We start from the raw sequence: 17,673 nt of genomic DNA on the forward strand, positions 1-17,673 counted from the left end.
GTCCGGCGGACAGCAGCTGAGCTTTTGTAGTCCTCGTCCATTTGTAGTCCCTGTGCGTAAGACCGGCCGACCCAGCAGATGTTGGTGTTACTTTACCTCGGTGTAATGACTATTTATTTATTTACTGCTAGGAAGACGGAAGACGGAAGAGAGCACCAAAACATGCTGCTCCTTGGACCAATCAAAACTGTTGTAGCTGCACTGCGGTCACGTGGAAAAAAAAAATCTCAACCTTCGCTTTTGGCCAATTTTTGTAGAAGAGCATCAGATAAACGGTTGGCAATCTTAAAAATGTTTAGCTTAGAGAAAAAAAAGTCCTTAAAAATGTACACTGGTTTTTAATATAGGTTAGTTGAATCTTGTAAGCTTATTGGGAGGCCAGGTATTCTTTGTGAATGTGATTAACGATAAGTGAGAGTCATGCAGTTTTAAGTCTATCTACCTTAAAAAAATGTTCTTTTATATTGTGTAATTTTATGTGTTTTTACTGTAAAACAGATGGTGCTGTGGGATATAAAACCAAAAGTTGGGACACAGTATATTTCCTTACATCAACATTTCTTAATTATCAGATGAAATATATAATTTTAACACATTCCAAAGGGGGCGCTGGCTGTAGAAATACATGCATTATTCACGTACATATGTTTCTGGCAGCTGATGAGAGATCTGCACTGACACATAATCTATAGCTGTCATTTTCATATATGGGGCATCCATCAGATTTTTGAGTGCGTTGTGTCCGCCCAGCAGACATGAAAGGTTCACAGGTGCTAAGCACATATATACATTTAAATAATATCATGAGCATGAACTGTGTATTCATCCTGTACAGGCATTTAAATTCCTTCCAAGACATCTGAAATCACTGCTTTGAGTAACAAGCATGAGAAATTGCTTCTCAGTACCTCTTACATATCATCCGACTCCTAGCCTCGCTGGCTAACAGGGTGCACAAACGAGGGCATTAATCAGAAGTGACTGATTAAAAATATTGATTAGTTCACAATAATACTGTGTGATGATTAAGATGTGCTAGCTATAGAGCTAGAAAGCCACAGAAAATCATGCAAGGGCAGTGTGTATATTTTATCCTTTATCTAGTTTTTCCCATTTGGGTAACCACTACATGTACTCTGCTTTCAGTAACTGTAACTGATTACACCAGCAGGTCTAAGTAATCACTTCACTGTAATCCAATTACATCTAATCCCTGACTTTTTAATCTAGTTGACAGACAAGGTACATGAAGGAGAAGAAATTAGTCACAAGTGATTGGCATGAAATGCCAGATCATCTCATGGTCTCTGAAAGGATAGAAATAGCTGTCACATGCTATGCCCTTGAATGCTTTGATGCTCCTCTTGTGCTTCTGATTCTACTTACAGTTTGGACACAAAGAGACACCCTGTTGAACCTGTTTTGTTATAACTGGATAAAACTTTGCTTACTTTTACTGCTTAACCTCTAACCTTGTCTTAACTCTGAAATAAAGGCCTCCTAAAAAGTGAAGCGAGTCAAATCAAGTCAGTATCGAGACTTATAAAGACAGCCTTCCTTCTTCTGTTCTCACGAGGTAAAATCTTTTAATCATAGAAGTGCAACTTGGAGGCTGAATTGAAATCATAGCTGAGAAGTGAATGTCTGCTTACACGTCTGATAGACGGCCATGAGACTCGCAGCAGCCATCATTGTCTCCGTGCAACGCACTGAATAGTAATTAAATATGCCACTTATGCTTCACTGATTCATTTCCTTCACAAATTTGGGTCTCAGCTGAATACATTTTTTCTGTGCAGAAGGGCTGTATTGTATCCAGTATGGCCTCATTACAAGGGCAGAAGGGCTTGTTGTGGGGGAGGGCAGAGGCCGTATGAAGGGGGGTGGGCAAAGCCCCCCACGAAGACATTGTGCTTAACATCACTAAATACCTCAAACGCCACATTGTCCTTTCCACCCCTCAATTAGTCAAGTTCCTTGTAAGAAAGCACAGATTTCTTACAAGGAGATTTATTTTTAGAGAAAATCCTGCCCTGTGCTGGCAGGAAGCTCTCAGAAAATCTAATGAAAAACACAGCAGTCATGCAGAGCCGTTAGACACGAACCAACATCGGTTAACAAAGCTTCTCTTCACCATCTCACTGTGCTTTTTTGATGACTGCAAAAGGCTAGACCTTCCTGGGTCTTTTTGTTGTGGTGTAACTGTAGCTGGTTCTATCTTTGCTGGACACTGTCCAGCCGGAGAGCCTCTTTGCCCTGCCCTTAGGCCTCTTCAGCTAGTGGAACTCCATGCGGAGGAACGCCTCTTTGGTGACTGTGACAGGGAGAATTAGGCAAGAGATGCGGGTTCACTTGCCCTGCGTAGGGGCTTATCTTGGGCTAAGCTGAGGGACTAATAGCAAAGCCAGCCTCCGCTCCAGCCGGTCTGAGGGCACAGGGAGCCATCTGTCCACTCTGTGGATAACTGACAACAAAGGGTCATACGTTGAGCACGGACTACAAACTAAAGCGCCATTCTTTTTGAATACCAGAAATAAGAGCACGGAAGCAGTATTTTGTATATAAGGTCAGTACTTTAAACCACTCATTCTTGATGCATTACAGGCCTCGCACTGGGCTTCAAATGCAAGCTGGTGATTGTTCACTGAAGAGAATTTGTTGGGAACATTGTTGCATACAACAGTAACTTTGGGGTTTAGCCAGAAAGAAAGCTGAAGTTGTTGGTTGTGGACTTTTAATGGAAGCTGAGTAATGAGAGGCTTTGTTTTAATGCACTACTCCTGACTCCCATTAGGTTGAGATAATTTGAGCTGCTTGTTTTTCCTGTACTCTGTGCTGTGCTGTAAATGCATTTTGTTGCACCGTTCCCCTAAGAGATAGTTTGGGCTTGAATTAATTAACACATTAAGCCAGACATGTGATGAATCTCCAATACTGGAGGCTTTGTGTTGATGGAGGAATGCCACACTGAGAGGACTCACACTTATATACTGATATGTGGTGGCTCACAAAATAGCTATAAATAGCCATTGCTCGAGATTTTTAAGAAGCGAATGCTGTTGGCTTGTTGTGATAAGCGAGATAAGTAATTTGAAACATTGTCTTTTAAGAGCATTGCTCCTAAACTGGAGAACAATTGCAAGTCATAATCTCCTGAAATGCTGTAATTTTATCAGTACTGTTTCAATTTCAAAATGTTCTATCATTCTTCGTCTTAGCCTCCAAATTTGAATATATTTTCATACGAAATCCTTCAAGTAATCCACTTAGACATTGTTCTCCATTTCCCCCGAGGGATAATACCCTGTTTTTATTGTCTGAAGCACACTTCTGGCTGCCTGTTCCCGGAGCTGAGTTCCTGTAGATTATCTGTTTTATCATGTATACTCTGTGGGTGCTGTTGTGCACCAGCGTTTTGTTCGGGAAGTCTTGAGTGGGTGCCTGCATGCTAGAGGTGACAGAAATAGGTCAAAAGGGTCTTAGCATTAGCTAAACAAATCCCGGCCTATAGGATTAGACAGAGATGTTTCGCTTTATTCGATGTATTCACAGGAACTTTATAATGATGCACAGAGGAGAGAATAGCTGCGCTTCTTGTTAGCAGAAAGACACCCTCCACTTATTCAAGATATTGGTTGGATTAAGGCCTTTAGCCCAGTCTGGTATTATCAACACTGGAATGTGCTAGAACAATACCATATTGTAAGCTTCTCGCTGCTGCTGGGAAACCCCGTTTTTGTTTGCTTGTCATCACACTGATATTACCAACATTTTAACTGGATACCTCCTGAATGAATTTTGTTGTTAGTGCTAGCATGTCTTAATCAAACCCACACAATCACGCTGTTCTTCTTTTTTCTAGGTGTGGAATGGCGGCACAGAGTACTGTATTTATTGGTTTGTGTGAGTATAAAAGCTGGGATCTATGGGAAGGTCATAAAAATGACACTTTTTGTGAAACACTTGGCATTGAAGGGTTATCCATCTGTACATATGTATGAGGCCACAGCCTGTTAGCTTAGCCTGTTTCAGTCCAAAGGTCACTAAATCCTTGACTGGGTTCAACAGCTCCTGGAGAGCTCCACTGTTTGCCTGCCAACTGGCTGAGCCAGTGAAGGAGGCAGGCAGATAAACCATAGTGTATTGTTTTTGTGATTCATTCTGTTATTGATTAAACAAAGATGCAGAATTGTGTCTTCATGCTAAACTAAGCTGACTGGCTAGAACCCTACTTCATAAAGACAAAGGAATAGTGTCAATCTTCTCATCCTAGGGGCGTAATTTCCACGGGGGTTACGGGGGTTATGACCCCCCCAATAATCAGACCCTACCAATATAACCCCCCTAATAAAATTATGAATTATTTTGCATAAATAGGCCGTTAATGTCTTTACTCATTTCAAGTATTACCAGCAAAATAGTTGCACGTTTAAACATCTGGGAATTTATGCAGATTTATTTATTTATTTAGACAGAGATCTTGACCCCCCCCCCCCGATGTTCAGCACAATGTTACGCCAATGTCTCATCCAACTCTTTATTAAAAAGTTAACAAGTGTACAATACTAAACAAAAGTCCTGATTAACCCCTCATTTCTGTATATTTTTATATCAAAGTGGAAAACGGATGCAGTGCCTTAGTTAAACGATAGATGGAAATACAGTAGACGAAGCAAACCTGACCACCTTTATTCTTCAACACAGCCTGAACTCTTTTAGACAAGCTTTCTTGTAATTTTTCTAAGTAGTCTTCAGCAATACTTCTCCTCCATTCAAAGCTCTTATTTAGATGTTGGCTGGCTTTTCTTCTTTTCTCTGTCGAGATGATCCCACAGTATCAGAGACGTTGATGACCAGGCTATAGGGAGACCAATACATGACTGATAGTGTTCCAATGTGCTTTTACTGCATTGGCAGTGTTTTTTTGGATCAATGTCATGCTGAAAAATGATATTGCTGCCCATCTGACGCATGGTGGGTGGAAATCTGACATCTCCAACACCACTGGCTAAAAAATACAGCCCCAAACAATGACAGAGCACCCACTATGTTTTACAGATGGCTGTAGACACTCACTGTTGTACCTCTGTCTGTGATGTACGTCTTCCTCATTTCATAAGACCTGATACTTTTGACTTTTTGTATAGTTCTTAAGTAATTCGGCCTCAGCCTTTTCTCCCTGTTTACTTTCCTTAAGAATGGCTTCTTCACAGCCACCTGTCCACTAAAAACATTTTTTTGACAAAGTCTTTTTATGATATTTTGGTATATGTGTATTATATTTTATGTTTCCTCATACATAACAACATACAATATGGAGTATATGAATGAAAATAAGAGAACAACTAAAACTAGCTTTTAAGTGAGAAGCAGCCAGTATTTAAAACACCTTCAGAAATCCTGGAGAACTATTGGTCAAACTCAATAAGTAAAGTTTGGCTCCTTGGATGCAAAATATAAAGAAATGAGAGATGGTTGTCATTAGGCATACTGTTAAAACGAGTAGGATTGACTTTAACTGCAGATTAACTGGGAGTACTTCATGCATGCTCGCCAACAGCAAGCCACTATAGCCAGTATATTCCTGCTTTTTCTGACATGACCAAGATTTCAGCTGAAGCAAATCTATCATTTGCAAAAAGGTTTTAGATAATGTCTCACATGTGAGTGATTACTAAGTTAGTCCACAATCACATCAATCTCTTGTTAAATTACTTTTTTTTCTCCATTTAGATTATCTTGTTTATTAGCTACAAACTCTCCATCGTGCCCAGCGTTAAAAGTAAATAGAAAAATCACTTCTCAGCAGAACCATGATGATCTAATGAACACTGCGACCTTGGCGCTTTATAGACTTGAAGTCGTCTCTCTGTCTGTTACGGTGCAATAAGCTGGCCGTCCTTCACTGCATCGAGACATTCTTTATTTGTTCTACAAATACAAAGAATTGGATACGCGGCCACAGCAGAGTCGACATTGTGTGGTGTCAGTGTGATATTAAGAGACACGTCTCTCTCTCTGTCTCTTTCTCACACAAACAGACACACACATCAATTGATCCTCAGGCCTCCCCAGCACAAGTAGCTTCCTTTATATCTTATCTTCTCCAAGAGAGTCACACAACTTGTATTTAGCCGGAACTAAAGACACAGTCCCATGTGAAGATTGCACGCAGCGATAGGCTTATCTTCCCCCGCTCACAACTACATGATCAGAAGACAAGCAACAATGGTCCATGACTCTTCAGAGAGCATCATTTAAGTTAAAAATCCCCCAAAAGGGTACGTGGCTCCGTAAAGCAACATAAAAGTGAGTGTTCCATCTTTGGAGAATTTTCCACTTACTCAACGTTTATCCTCGTTAAGGTAATAATCCATAACAATTTCAGATGGAGGTCTACTTCATCTGTGCCACAGATGGATTCCACAGTGGTAATGCAGCTTACACGCACTTCATGAAAGCTTTTAACATTTATTTTGCCAGAAAGGTCTTTCCAGCTGAATCTTGTTGAGGAAAAGAAATGATGCATATTTCAGGCCGCTCTGGGAATTTAGCTGTAAACAGAAGAACAGGGTAGTTAGCACGAGTAGTGAGGATAACCCAAAAATCACAGGTTTGCTGGAAATTCAGAATAAAAAGATAAAAAGCAGCAGTACCCGATGGAGGCCTGAATGAGACCCTGTGCATAAATAGTCAAATGTTACAGCGGTAATGTTCACTTCAGCCTGCATGCATTCAGTTTACATGTTATTTCCTGACTACCTGACTATTTCTCGATCCTTGCAGAGTGTTTTACTTTACATCTGGGAAAACGAGAATGTCTGACAAGGAAGAAATGGCTTCAGATGGGAGTTTGAACGTTACACTGACGCTGAGGCTGCTGATGCACGGAAAGGTAATGGACATTTGTAAATAATTCAAATCATTCAGTGCATTTTTGTTGTAATAGCCTAACGGTGTCGTAATAGCTTTTAAAATGTTTACATCCTGCTGAAAAACTGTTGAGAGAAGTCCCGCTGTTATCTTTTCATCCGCAGGAAGTTGGCAGCATAATTGGGAAGGTAGATTTATTTTATAATCCATCACCATTTATAGATTTTTTGGCTGTTTTATTTCTGTTTGTCTTGTTATATTCCTCTTATAAATCCAATCTAACCGACTTCTTTTCCTGCCTGATTTCAGAAAGGAGAAACAGTCAAGAAAATGAGGGAGGAGGTGAGTGTTTGCTTTGACATCTGTAATGAGAAAGGGCGTATAATTTCACGTTGTCAGGCAGATCGAATCAAATCACAGCTGGAATAACCGCGGGGCTTTGCTTCCAGAGTGGCGCTCGCATCAACATATCAGAGGGCTCGTCCCCTGAGAGGATAGTCACCATCACAGGACCTACAGAGGGCATCTTTAGAGCCTTTTCCATGATTGCGCAAAAGTTTGAAGAGGTATGCCCAAAAGCATGAAAGACACTGGCTGCACCTTTTCTCCAGTCTTGCATCACAACACGCGCACACACACAAAAAGACTTGTCAAATAACGCTGATGTTCCGTACAGTCGACACTGAAAAACAACATATTTTGGAAATCTCCCTCAGGATATTACCGCAGCAATGACAAACAGCAATGTGACAAGCAAGCCACCTGTGACACTTCGCCTGGTTTTCCCGGGGAGCCAGTGTGGCTCACTGATTGGCAAAGGAGGCTCAAAGATCAAAGAAATCCGAGAGGTATGAGTCGTTTTCTTTCTTTTTTTTCATGTTGCAGCAGGAAGTTGTTTTTTTTTGCACCCAAACAAGCACAGAAAACAGTCTCCCTGGCACTCTGACACCCTGAGTATCAAACACTCAAGTCAAAATCTTCTTGTTTTTCTCTGCCTTAAACTACATGAAGCTATGTGTATGTTTTCTGGAGGGGTGGCGGGGAGGGGGGTGGGTGAAAATCCCATTGATTATGCCTGCGAGGATGAGCAGGGCCTGAATACTCATTCCGAATGGACAATATTTGTGTGCGCCTCTTCAAATATTGGAGCGCACATTGCTATTTGGCTTGCAGCTGCTCCCTGCATGTCAAAATGTGTTCAGGATAATTTGTGGGGTGCTCGAAACGGCATTTCAATCTGGGTGATGGCGTGCTCTTTTCAGCAATAAATAGCCTTTGTATTTTCTGTTGTCTGGTGATGTTAAGACCACAGGCGCTCAGGTTCAGGTGGCAGGAGACATGCTGCCGGACTCCACAGAGAGGGCTGTCACAATCTCCGGCACTCCACAGGCCATCACTCAGTGTGTAAGACACATCTGCTCTGTGATGCTGGAGGTAAGCGCTGTCAGCCAGCAGATGATCTTCACGTTCAGCGGCTCTATTTAGAAGTCAAGTATGTCACATTTATTTAGAGAGCAGAGGAAGGTAGTAAATTCAGGATGTCTTCAAAGCTAAAGCCCAGATAATTTATATTGATAGTTCTTAACCTTGTCTGTCTGATATACCCAGACGTGTATTATATAACAAACATATAAAACTGGATATTGATGCAGTACTTTTCCCATATCGTTAAAATGTCAGCATTTAAATTACCACTGTACTGTCAAAGCCTCTTCACGTTTTTAGACCCCGTTTTAAACTTTTCTCACACTGCCCATCGCAGCACATGCTCTTAATGTATTCTGAGGAGCTTTGAGTTTGGATTTTGGGTTTAGTATCCACTTGACCTCTTTCTATTTTGATCAAAAACTTGCCAATTCCCCATTTTTAGCTGTGCTCCCAGTTGTATCGCAGTTTTCTTTGGTCCGATCTTTTATGTTACTTTCTCTGCAGATGAATGGGATATAAAAAGATTCAGGCAGTGCTATAAAGGAGGATATAAAACGCATCAATGCCAGTGAGAGTTCTTTTTCTCAGCTGCGCCAGTGTATAAATTTTCTCCCTTTTTGGTTTGCACGACTGTGTCTCCAGTCTCCACCGAAAGGCGCAACTATTCCCTACCGTCCCAAGGTCGTACCTGCTGGAACCCATGCAGTATTAGCACCACAGCACTCTGCACAAGTAAGTAGCCATAGGGGAGTTGTTTAGCTCTGAATTTAGCTTATTTAAAGACACGCAGCAGTTGAGTGGACTTATTATTTTGTGTGATTTCAAAATTTCACTGATCATCAGGGGGTGTTTCTATTACTAAACGGGCAAAACAGTGTAAATATTAGGGGTGCAACGATACTCGTATCGATATTGAACCGTTCGATACAGTGCTTTCGGTTCGGTACGCATATGTATCGAACAATACAAAATTTGTAATTTATTTTATCAACTTTCCTTCTGACGATCTTGTCTGTGTTGAGCGCTCAGTAAATCTGCGTTCGACTACTCAGCCTAGGCTGCACTGTCGAGCGCAGATCCACTGAGCGCTCAACACAGACAGCATCATCAGAAGGACGAGCGCAGGGCAAGCTAGCGAGACAGAAGTTAAGCTCTCCTTGCAACATGGCAAATTGAACCTTCCCCACCCTCATTCAGATGTGGCGTTTGGAATTATTTTGGTTTTCATGTGACATATGACCCTGAAGGTAAGCGCGTCATGGACTAAAGTAAAACAGTATGTTGGATGTGCCACGCAATGCTCAATTACATGGGTGGGAACTAGTGTGTTAGCGAGCAGTTAGCTCGTTAACGTGTTAGCCGTCTAGCCCCACGCAGGGGTAGCTCGATAACGGAGCACTAGTGGGAACACAACGAATATGACTGCACATTTACGCCGACATCATCCTAGTGCAAAGACAAGTGGAAGCAGACAAAAACAACAAGCATGCATGTTACAAACTTTACCCGAGTCATTTAGACAGCCGTTAGCACATGATTCTCCTTATGGGGACCTGATATGTTTAATATTGTGGCGAGCTCAGACAAGGAGGAGAGGGAGGTGTCGTTTGGTCTTGCTTACCGTGAGCTAGCCAGGGAGCACAGCCGTTTATTGACATCTGCAGAAGAACACTGCCGCTAGCTAACTCCTCAGCGTGGCAACCGCACAGCAACAACAACACACAGAGCGCCCTCTGACCCCGGAAGGACACACCGTCGCAGCGAGAAGGCGTCACCCGTCACTATGGCAACATAAACAAAACATAACTGTACAAACAGAACCCCGAACAGCCCTGACCCGCTACATAGCCCCCGCCTAAGGGGTCAGTCGTCCCCGACGACCCCATTGCCCCACACAAAGTCCTGCAAATGTCCAGGTGCCTTCTTTTGGCGCACCGCCGGTCACGACAGGCGGGGGAAAAGTCACTCGGGTCAGAACATGGGGTGCCACCATCATCCCACTTCTGACACCAATGTGGCGAGCTCAGACAACGAGGAGACGGAGGTGTTGTTTGGTCTTGCTTCCCGTGAGCTAGCCAGGGAGCACAGCCGTTTATTGACATCTGCAGAAGAACACTGCCGCTAGCTAACTGCTCAGCGCGGCAACCGCACAGCCACAACAACAACACACAGGGCGCCCTCTGACCCCGGAAGGACACACCGTCGCAGCGAGAGGGCGTCACCCGTCACTATGGCAACATAAACAAAACATAACTGTACAAACAGAACCCCGAACAGCCCTGACCCGCTACATAGCCCCCGCCTAAGGGGTCAGTCGTCCCCGACGACCCCATTGCCCCACACAAAGTCCTGCAAATGTCCAGGTGCCTTCTTTTGGCGCACCGCCGGTCACGACAGGCGGGGGAAAAGTCACTCGGGTCAGAACATGGGGTGCCACCATCATCCCACTTCTGACACCAATGTGGCGAGCTCAGACAACGAGGAGACGGAGGTGTTGTTTGGTCTTGCTTCCCGTGAGCTAGCCAGGGAGCACAGCCGTTTATTGACATCTGCAGAAGAACACTGCCGCTAGCTAACTGCTCAGCGCGGCAACCGCACAGCCACAACAACAACACACAGGGCGCCCTCTGACCCCGGAAGGACACACCGTCGCAGCGAGAGGGCGTCACCCGTCACTATGGCAACATAAACAAAACATAACTGTACAAACAGAACCCCGAACAGCCCTGACCCGCTACAATATGCTGCTGAGAATATAGCCCAGAAGAAGCGTATAGTATAGCTTTTATTTTGGAAAGAGCCATTTCTCTGTAATAAACTCTCTTTTCCAAAGATGAGTGACTCCTCAATCAGATACAGGTGTTACCGCGCCAGATCCGCGGCCCCGAACCGTAGTAAGGAAACCTCTGGCAGTTACTTGAAGGTTCCGTAACTGACTCGTAGCCGGCAACAGCTTACTATACAGGTCAACTCCGCTAGCAAAAAGATCGAAGGAGGCGTAGGAAACTGCTTCACCGAACTTTATTTCTTCTCTAAGGCACGAACACAGCGTACAGTGGGCTGAAACAGTTTACTCACAGCGAGCATCGCCGACACAACTCTGGCTGTCGAGGGAGTTATTATATTCCTTTTATTTATTTTCTTTCAGTCTCTTCTGTAGCTAACCGTTACTTTTTCCCCTTCTCCGCTCTCTCTCTTCACACACACACACACACCAGGCAGTCCCGCTACACACATCCCGAATACATTTCCCATCAGGCTTCATCCTTAAAGGGCCATGCCTGTAACACAGGGCTTGCAAAATCGGGCTAGCGATTTTTCCAGTCGGGCTACCAAAATCTATCTCTGCCCTGCCCGTCGGGCTATTGTAGGAAGGAAAAATATATGTCAATGCTTTTGCATTCTTTCGGAAATGTAGCTGGGTAATTATGTCATTGGCATCGGTGAGCCACTGTCAATATGTGACATATTGAAATCGCGTTTGAATTTGCGCTTGTTTTTTGCTTTCACTTTGCAAATATCCAGGTGCCTTCTTTTGGCGCACCGCCGGTCACGACAGGCGGGGGAAAAGTCACTCGGGTCAGAACATGGGGTGCCACCATCATCCCACTTCTGACACCAATGTGGCGAGCTCAGACAACGAGGAGACGGAGGTGTTGTTTGGTCTTGCTTCCCGTGAGCTAGCCAGGGAGCACAGCCGTTTATTGACATCTGCAGAAGAACACTGCCGCTAGCTAACTGCTCAGCGCGGCAACCGCACAGCCACAACAACAACACACAGGGCGCCCTCTGACCCCGGAAGGACACACCGTCGCAGCAAGAGGGCGTCACCCGTCACTATGGCAACATAAACAAAACATAACTGTACAAACAGAACCCCGAACAGCCCTGACCCGCTACAATATGCTGCTGAGAATATAGCCCAGAAGAAGCGTATAGTATAGCTTTTATTTTGGAAAGAGCCATTTCTCTGTAATAAACTCTCTTTTCCAAAGATGAGTGATTCCTCAATCAGATATATTTATTTTTTAAATTATTTTTGTTTCAGCAACATTAAATTTAAAAACTGTACTTTTGAGTTAAAATATATATATTTATAATTTTAATAAATGACAAATTAAAAAGGCATGAACATTTTTTTTGTATCGAAAAAATATCGAACCGTGACACCAAAGTATCGAACCGAACCGAACCGTGAATTTTGTGTATCGTTGCACTCCTAGTAAATATATACAACCATTGATCATATTTACATGCATTTAGCCGAAAATTTAGGAATAACTTGCTTTTACATGAATAATTCACATGTTTACATGTTGTGTCTAAGGCTGATGTTTTCCACGAGCTGCCCAGGCGCTGTCCTGAATTTGGCAGAGTCTGCTTTGACCTATCAGACATCTGTTTATGTTATTGGATTTCCAGCTAATGGTCGGAGAAGGAGGGGGGGGGAAGGCAGATGACATTTAGATGAAATTCCGTCAGATCTATAAACATTAGAGCCATGGAAAAGGGGAAAGGAATGGATTTTCACTGCACTGACTTTCCTCTTGATGGTCTGTGACAAATTCATTTTTCAAGTAACACGTTATAACATGTCTGCACCACCCGATTACATAACCGTATCTCATCTGTTCTTCCTTCCAGGCCTTTGCAATTCCAGGGCAGTATGCTTTTGCACATCAAGATGTAAGTATGTTCATTTGAGTGACTGACATCAGTCCTAATGACCTACTCCTGCCCACTCCTTCCAAGCCACCGATACGCCCTCTGTGTACCCTATTGTGCGAAGATCAAATTTCAGTAACCCTGATCTGTTGACTTTACTAACACTAACCCACGGTAGCAGCATGCACTGATTGAAATGGAAATGAAGATTTGCAGAGTTCATGATCACTTGTAGCTTTGTAGCTTGAGATGTGACTGTATTTTCAGATGACTGCTATGAGAAGTCAGCATGCTTTCTGAGGAAAATGAATCTCTTGATACTGACACCATGTGTGATGTTTGTGAACTTCAGATTGGCTCTGTTTTGTAGTTGTCAGCTCCTCTGAAATAATCCAGTTTGATTGGTTAGCTCTAACTTCCTTCCTACCCTGCAGTTGACCAAGCTTCACCAGTTGGCTATGCAGCATATCCCCCTCCCTTCCCTTGGGCAGAGCAACCCTACCTTCCCTGGTACGTACCCACGGCTCCCCAGGGAAGTCCATCTATCCCTCTCTCATCACTCCTCTTCGACTCACACCATCAAAACACTGCTGTCACTTCAGTGAGGATCAAGGATTTCTTTGAGAGTAGACGGTGGCTTTGCGGTGATGTATCTGCATTTCATCGATTTTCACAAGAAAATAAGATGAAAAACAAAACAAGAATAATCAACACAATTGTAGGTTTTTAAGGTTAAGCCACCCAGCTTTCTTTTTTTTTTACCTTGAAAGTTAGTCACTGAAATATTTATCACTGAAAAGAATATGCGACAGACTGAAGCAGACAGAATGATATATAAGCTAAAAAAGGAAAAAAACAGCAGCTTTCTCTGACAGGGAAATGTGAAAAATGTCAAAAATATTTACAGTTTAGTAAATATTTAACAATTTCTCACCATTTCTCCCATCAAACCCAAATTTCAGCCCCATTTGCCCAGTTTCCCTCTCCAAAGAAAAACCAAACAAAAACAAATCCTAAGTTTTTGACCCCATCCTCCACCTTTTGCAACATTTCTCCTCCAAATCTAACACTGTCTTGGCCAGACCATCCCTGACCTCAACCACCCCACGTACTCATATATTCCGTCACAACTAACTCAGCACAATACATTACAATATTTTGATTAAATAGCGAGTATTGGTGTGGTAGTCATAGTCAAGCAGCATGCATGTATTATGTATATATGTATTGTCTTTTTAGAATGATTATTTTGCCCTATGCTATTTTCTGCTTCTTAATTTAGCAGTGTAACAGTGATAACCTAGACAAAGTAGGGCAACTTGTCGTGCTATGAAAGTGGAAGCCATTAGTGCCAAACTGTTGGTAGCGCTCCTTGTCCTACTTTGCAGGATTGGATGCATCTGCCCCCACAAGTTCACAAGAGCTGGCAATACCTAATGATGTAAGTGTTACATTGTTTGTGTTCTCCCGGCACTAAAACCTGAACTGATAATCTCCATGCATTTGGCTTCATTAAAACTTTCTAGGAGGACAGCTTTAATGAGGAATTGTTTGGACACAAATGTTTCACCTACTTAGCTGCGGAAATTAAATAGTCCTTGCTTTTGGCTGACATCGATTATTGCAAAAGGAATCCACAACAGATTTATTGAAAAGATGTCTGTGGACGGCTGTTAGAGGACTGTTAACTGTGCTGCTTCAGACACAGACAGTCCTGGTTTCATCTGTACTGAATCATGTCAGAACTTGATGTTGTAGGAAACATCTTTTTGGTAAATGCACTTTTCTTGCTGAGACTTGGATGAGTGAGACTGACTCTCAGGTGTGTAAACATAAAAACAAAGCCAGCAGCCTGTTAGCTAAGCTTACCATGGAGGCAGGGAAAGGGGGAGAAATACCCAGCTTTGGTCTGTCAATTCTGAATTTTAATGTTGTATCTTGTTAGTTTAATAATGACTGAACCAAACTGTAAAATCAACAAGTTGTAATATTTAATGGGTGTCTATTTCTTGGGCAAAAGAAGTGTCTTTCTTGAGCATTGAGGGAAAATAATGAAGACTCCAGGAAGTCACTGTACCATCCAGTTTCTTACGTATCCAGTTCAGAGTTGCAGAGATCCGCAGCTTATCCTGTCATAGGACGAGAGGCAGGGTACACCATGGACACATCACCAGACAACCATTCACAGCCAATTTAGAATCTCCAATTAACCAAAACCCACACGTGTTTTTAGACTATGGGAGGAAGCAGGAGTACCCCAAGAGAACCCACACAAGTGCAGGGAGAACGTAAAAACTCTAAACAGAGAGGCCCAGCCCTGATATGAACTCAGGACCTTTTTACCATGAAGCAAGAGTGCTAACAAACGTAGCACTACGCTGTCCAAACAAGCAACATAATTAACAAGAACCACCCTGAGAGCACAAACCTCTGTCAAGGCATCTCATTTTCTTACTTTTAATGGACTTCTACTGTATTTTATGCAAGAAGTTAGTAGCGCAGTTAAAATAACACGTTTTGGGGTCAATAGGCAGATCTAAAATGTAAAAGGTCAGAGGTCAGTTATCACTTTGACCTTCAGATCAATCTTTTAACCTTGAAGAAGAGGTCAGAGGTCAAAATCTTTTTTTTTTTTTACATACCATACTTGTAAGAATCACAATTTTTGAGTCAAAAGGCATTTTTTCCAATTTTTGACCAATAAATCATTAAGTTGACCTTGAAGACCCTGGTAGGTCTAAGCCAAATTTTAATGGATTGTTAACATGACCTCGCTCTGCTCCCCTGCAAAGTTTTATCAGAATTCATTCAAACCTTTTTTGAGCTAATGTGTTTACAGAAAGAATGACACAAACGCTACCAAAAACATAACCTCCTCAGCGGAGGTAATTACTGAGCTTTGGAGGTGGATTTTGCTGACTTCACACTGTAGGAATATTAAGGTGTCAGAGTTTCACTGCACTACTTAGTGACCAAAATAATTCACAATGTTATTGTTGCGTTTACAGAAGAGTATAATGAAGTCACTCAGAGTAGATAGACAAGCTATCTACTTCTTTTTTCTATTACATAGCAGGTGGGACCCAGTGATAAGGTGCAACAGCCACTTATTCTCTTTGCACTGTCTCCCAGATAATAACGGCTGCTGCTGAATTATTTACCATATGCATATTAACATGTTATCATATAATTTTTAAAAAATAATTTCTTGTTTATCATCAACACTACTACTTCTACTGCAGACAGAGCCAAGATAGATGCTCTTTCTGTTTCTAATATATCATCCTGCCTTCTCATTTAACTCAGACAAGAAATAAACATATTTGCCAAAATACCAATCAGTTTGTAAAAAATAAAAGCCAGTGCTTTAGTGGTGATAAATTATGTATCATCTGTTTTATCTGATGGGCATATTGGACCGTAGATATGCTTTCTGTTGTCACAATAATGAAGAGAAATGTGGTTTCCCTCTACAGAAAACGGCCACGGCGGTTGCTCCCAGGTTCTTTTGTAAAATCTAATTTCTGCATTCCTGTTTTGTTATTCGCATGTTTCTGATCTCCAACTCCCAGTTCATTGGCTGCATAATTGGAAGACAGGGTAGCAAGATCAATGAGATTCGCCAGGTCTCTGGAGCTCACATCAAAATTGCCAGCGCCACTGATGGCTCAGCCATGCGCCAAGTCACGATCACAGGTTCACCAGCCAGCATCAGTGTGGCCCAGTACCTCATCAATGCCAGGTAAGACATTACGCAGGACAGCCACGTCCAGCAGGGCATCACTCGCAGCCTGATGATAAGACAGCCAAACACTGAGCTATTATATTGGGACAGAGATATTGTGCTCAGGGTGAGGCTGGATTTGTTCCAACTCACTGCTCTGTTCTCTTGACTGCATTAAAATCCTTATTGTCTCTGCTTTTTAACACATTCCTTCTTTGATTCTTTTGTTTTCTCCTTTCTCACCTCCCTTATCCTTTGTCTCTCCCCCCATCCTCTCCCCGTTTTTCTTTCTCCATTTTTCTCCTCTTAACCCTTCACCGTCTCCAACTACCCCTCCAATCGTCACGGCCTGCAGCTTAGAGATGGCTAAATACACAATGCAGGCCGCTTCCTCTGCGACCCCAGTTGACCTGAACATGAGCTTCTCACAGTCTGCTTCCACTGCCTCCACTTCTGCAACCTCTATGGCCGTCCTGGCGGCCACCACCCAAGCCCCCACCACAATTAACGTCCACTCTCCCTCCACCTTACCAGCCATCCAAAACCCACACTACGCCGTCCCCGTTTCCAGCCTGCTTGGCATGAAAACGCTCCCCGTGCTGGCCGTCCACCCAGCAGCCGCTTCCAGCCTAACGCAGGGTTTATGCCCTTACACCGCAAAAATGCCAACCTCCGGCGTCAAAAAGTCAGAGCGGCAGAAGTTTGCTCCTTATTGACACCTGCTTTTGAGCCCAGGCATCGTAGCCGACCGATAGGACCTAATTAAAAAGGATGGCAAGTATATAGGCCTAAAATCGGCTTACACCAGTGTGTAAGTTTTCCCCATGTAACATTTGTTCCCCATAAATCAGGATGACATTAGACAGAGGCAGAAAGGCTGGCAGTATCAAAACATGTTCTCGTTAATTAAATGAGGCAGTAGAGGTGCATATTAAGTCAGTATTATCTCATGGACATGTATAACAATTAATGTGGGTAACTCA

At 42.8% G+C, this 17,673-nt stretch overlaps 1 protein-coding gene across 1 annotated transcript; it reads left to right on the forward strand.

Moving 5' to 3' along the window:
• The first annotated feature begins 6,816 nt into the window (after positions 1-6,816).
• On the forward strand, positions 6,817-17,406 carry LOC146620292 (poly(rC)-binding protein 3). The gene is made up of 12 exons (XM_085368893.1): positions 6,817-6,895; positions 7,038-7,061; positions 7,183-7,215; positions 7,323-7,439; positions 7,590-7,721; positions 8,179-8,307; positions 8,944-9,033; positions 12,946-12,987; positions 13,401-13,476; positions 14,355-14,407; positions 16,539-16,708; positions 17,046-17,406. The coding sequence occupies exons 1-12, from the start codon at positions 6,818-6,820 to the stop codon at positions 17,404-17,406; spliced, it is 1,305 nt and encodes a 434-aa protein (XP_085225019.1). The 5' UTR covers position 6,817.
• The last annotated feature ends 267 nt before the right edge of the window (positions 17,407-17,673 follow it).

The sequence above is a fragment of the Diplotaxodon limnothrissa genome, linkage group LG13 (genome assembly GCF_057381915.1).
Source record: "Diplotaxodon limnothrissa isolate DT_005_m linkage group LG13, D_limnothrissa_male_GT1.1, whole genome shotgun sequence".
Lineage (NCBI taxonomy): Eukaryota > Metazoa > Chordata > Actinopteri > Cichliformes > Cichlidae > Diplotaxodon > Diplotaxodon limnothrissa.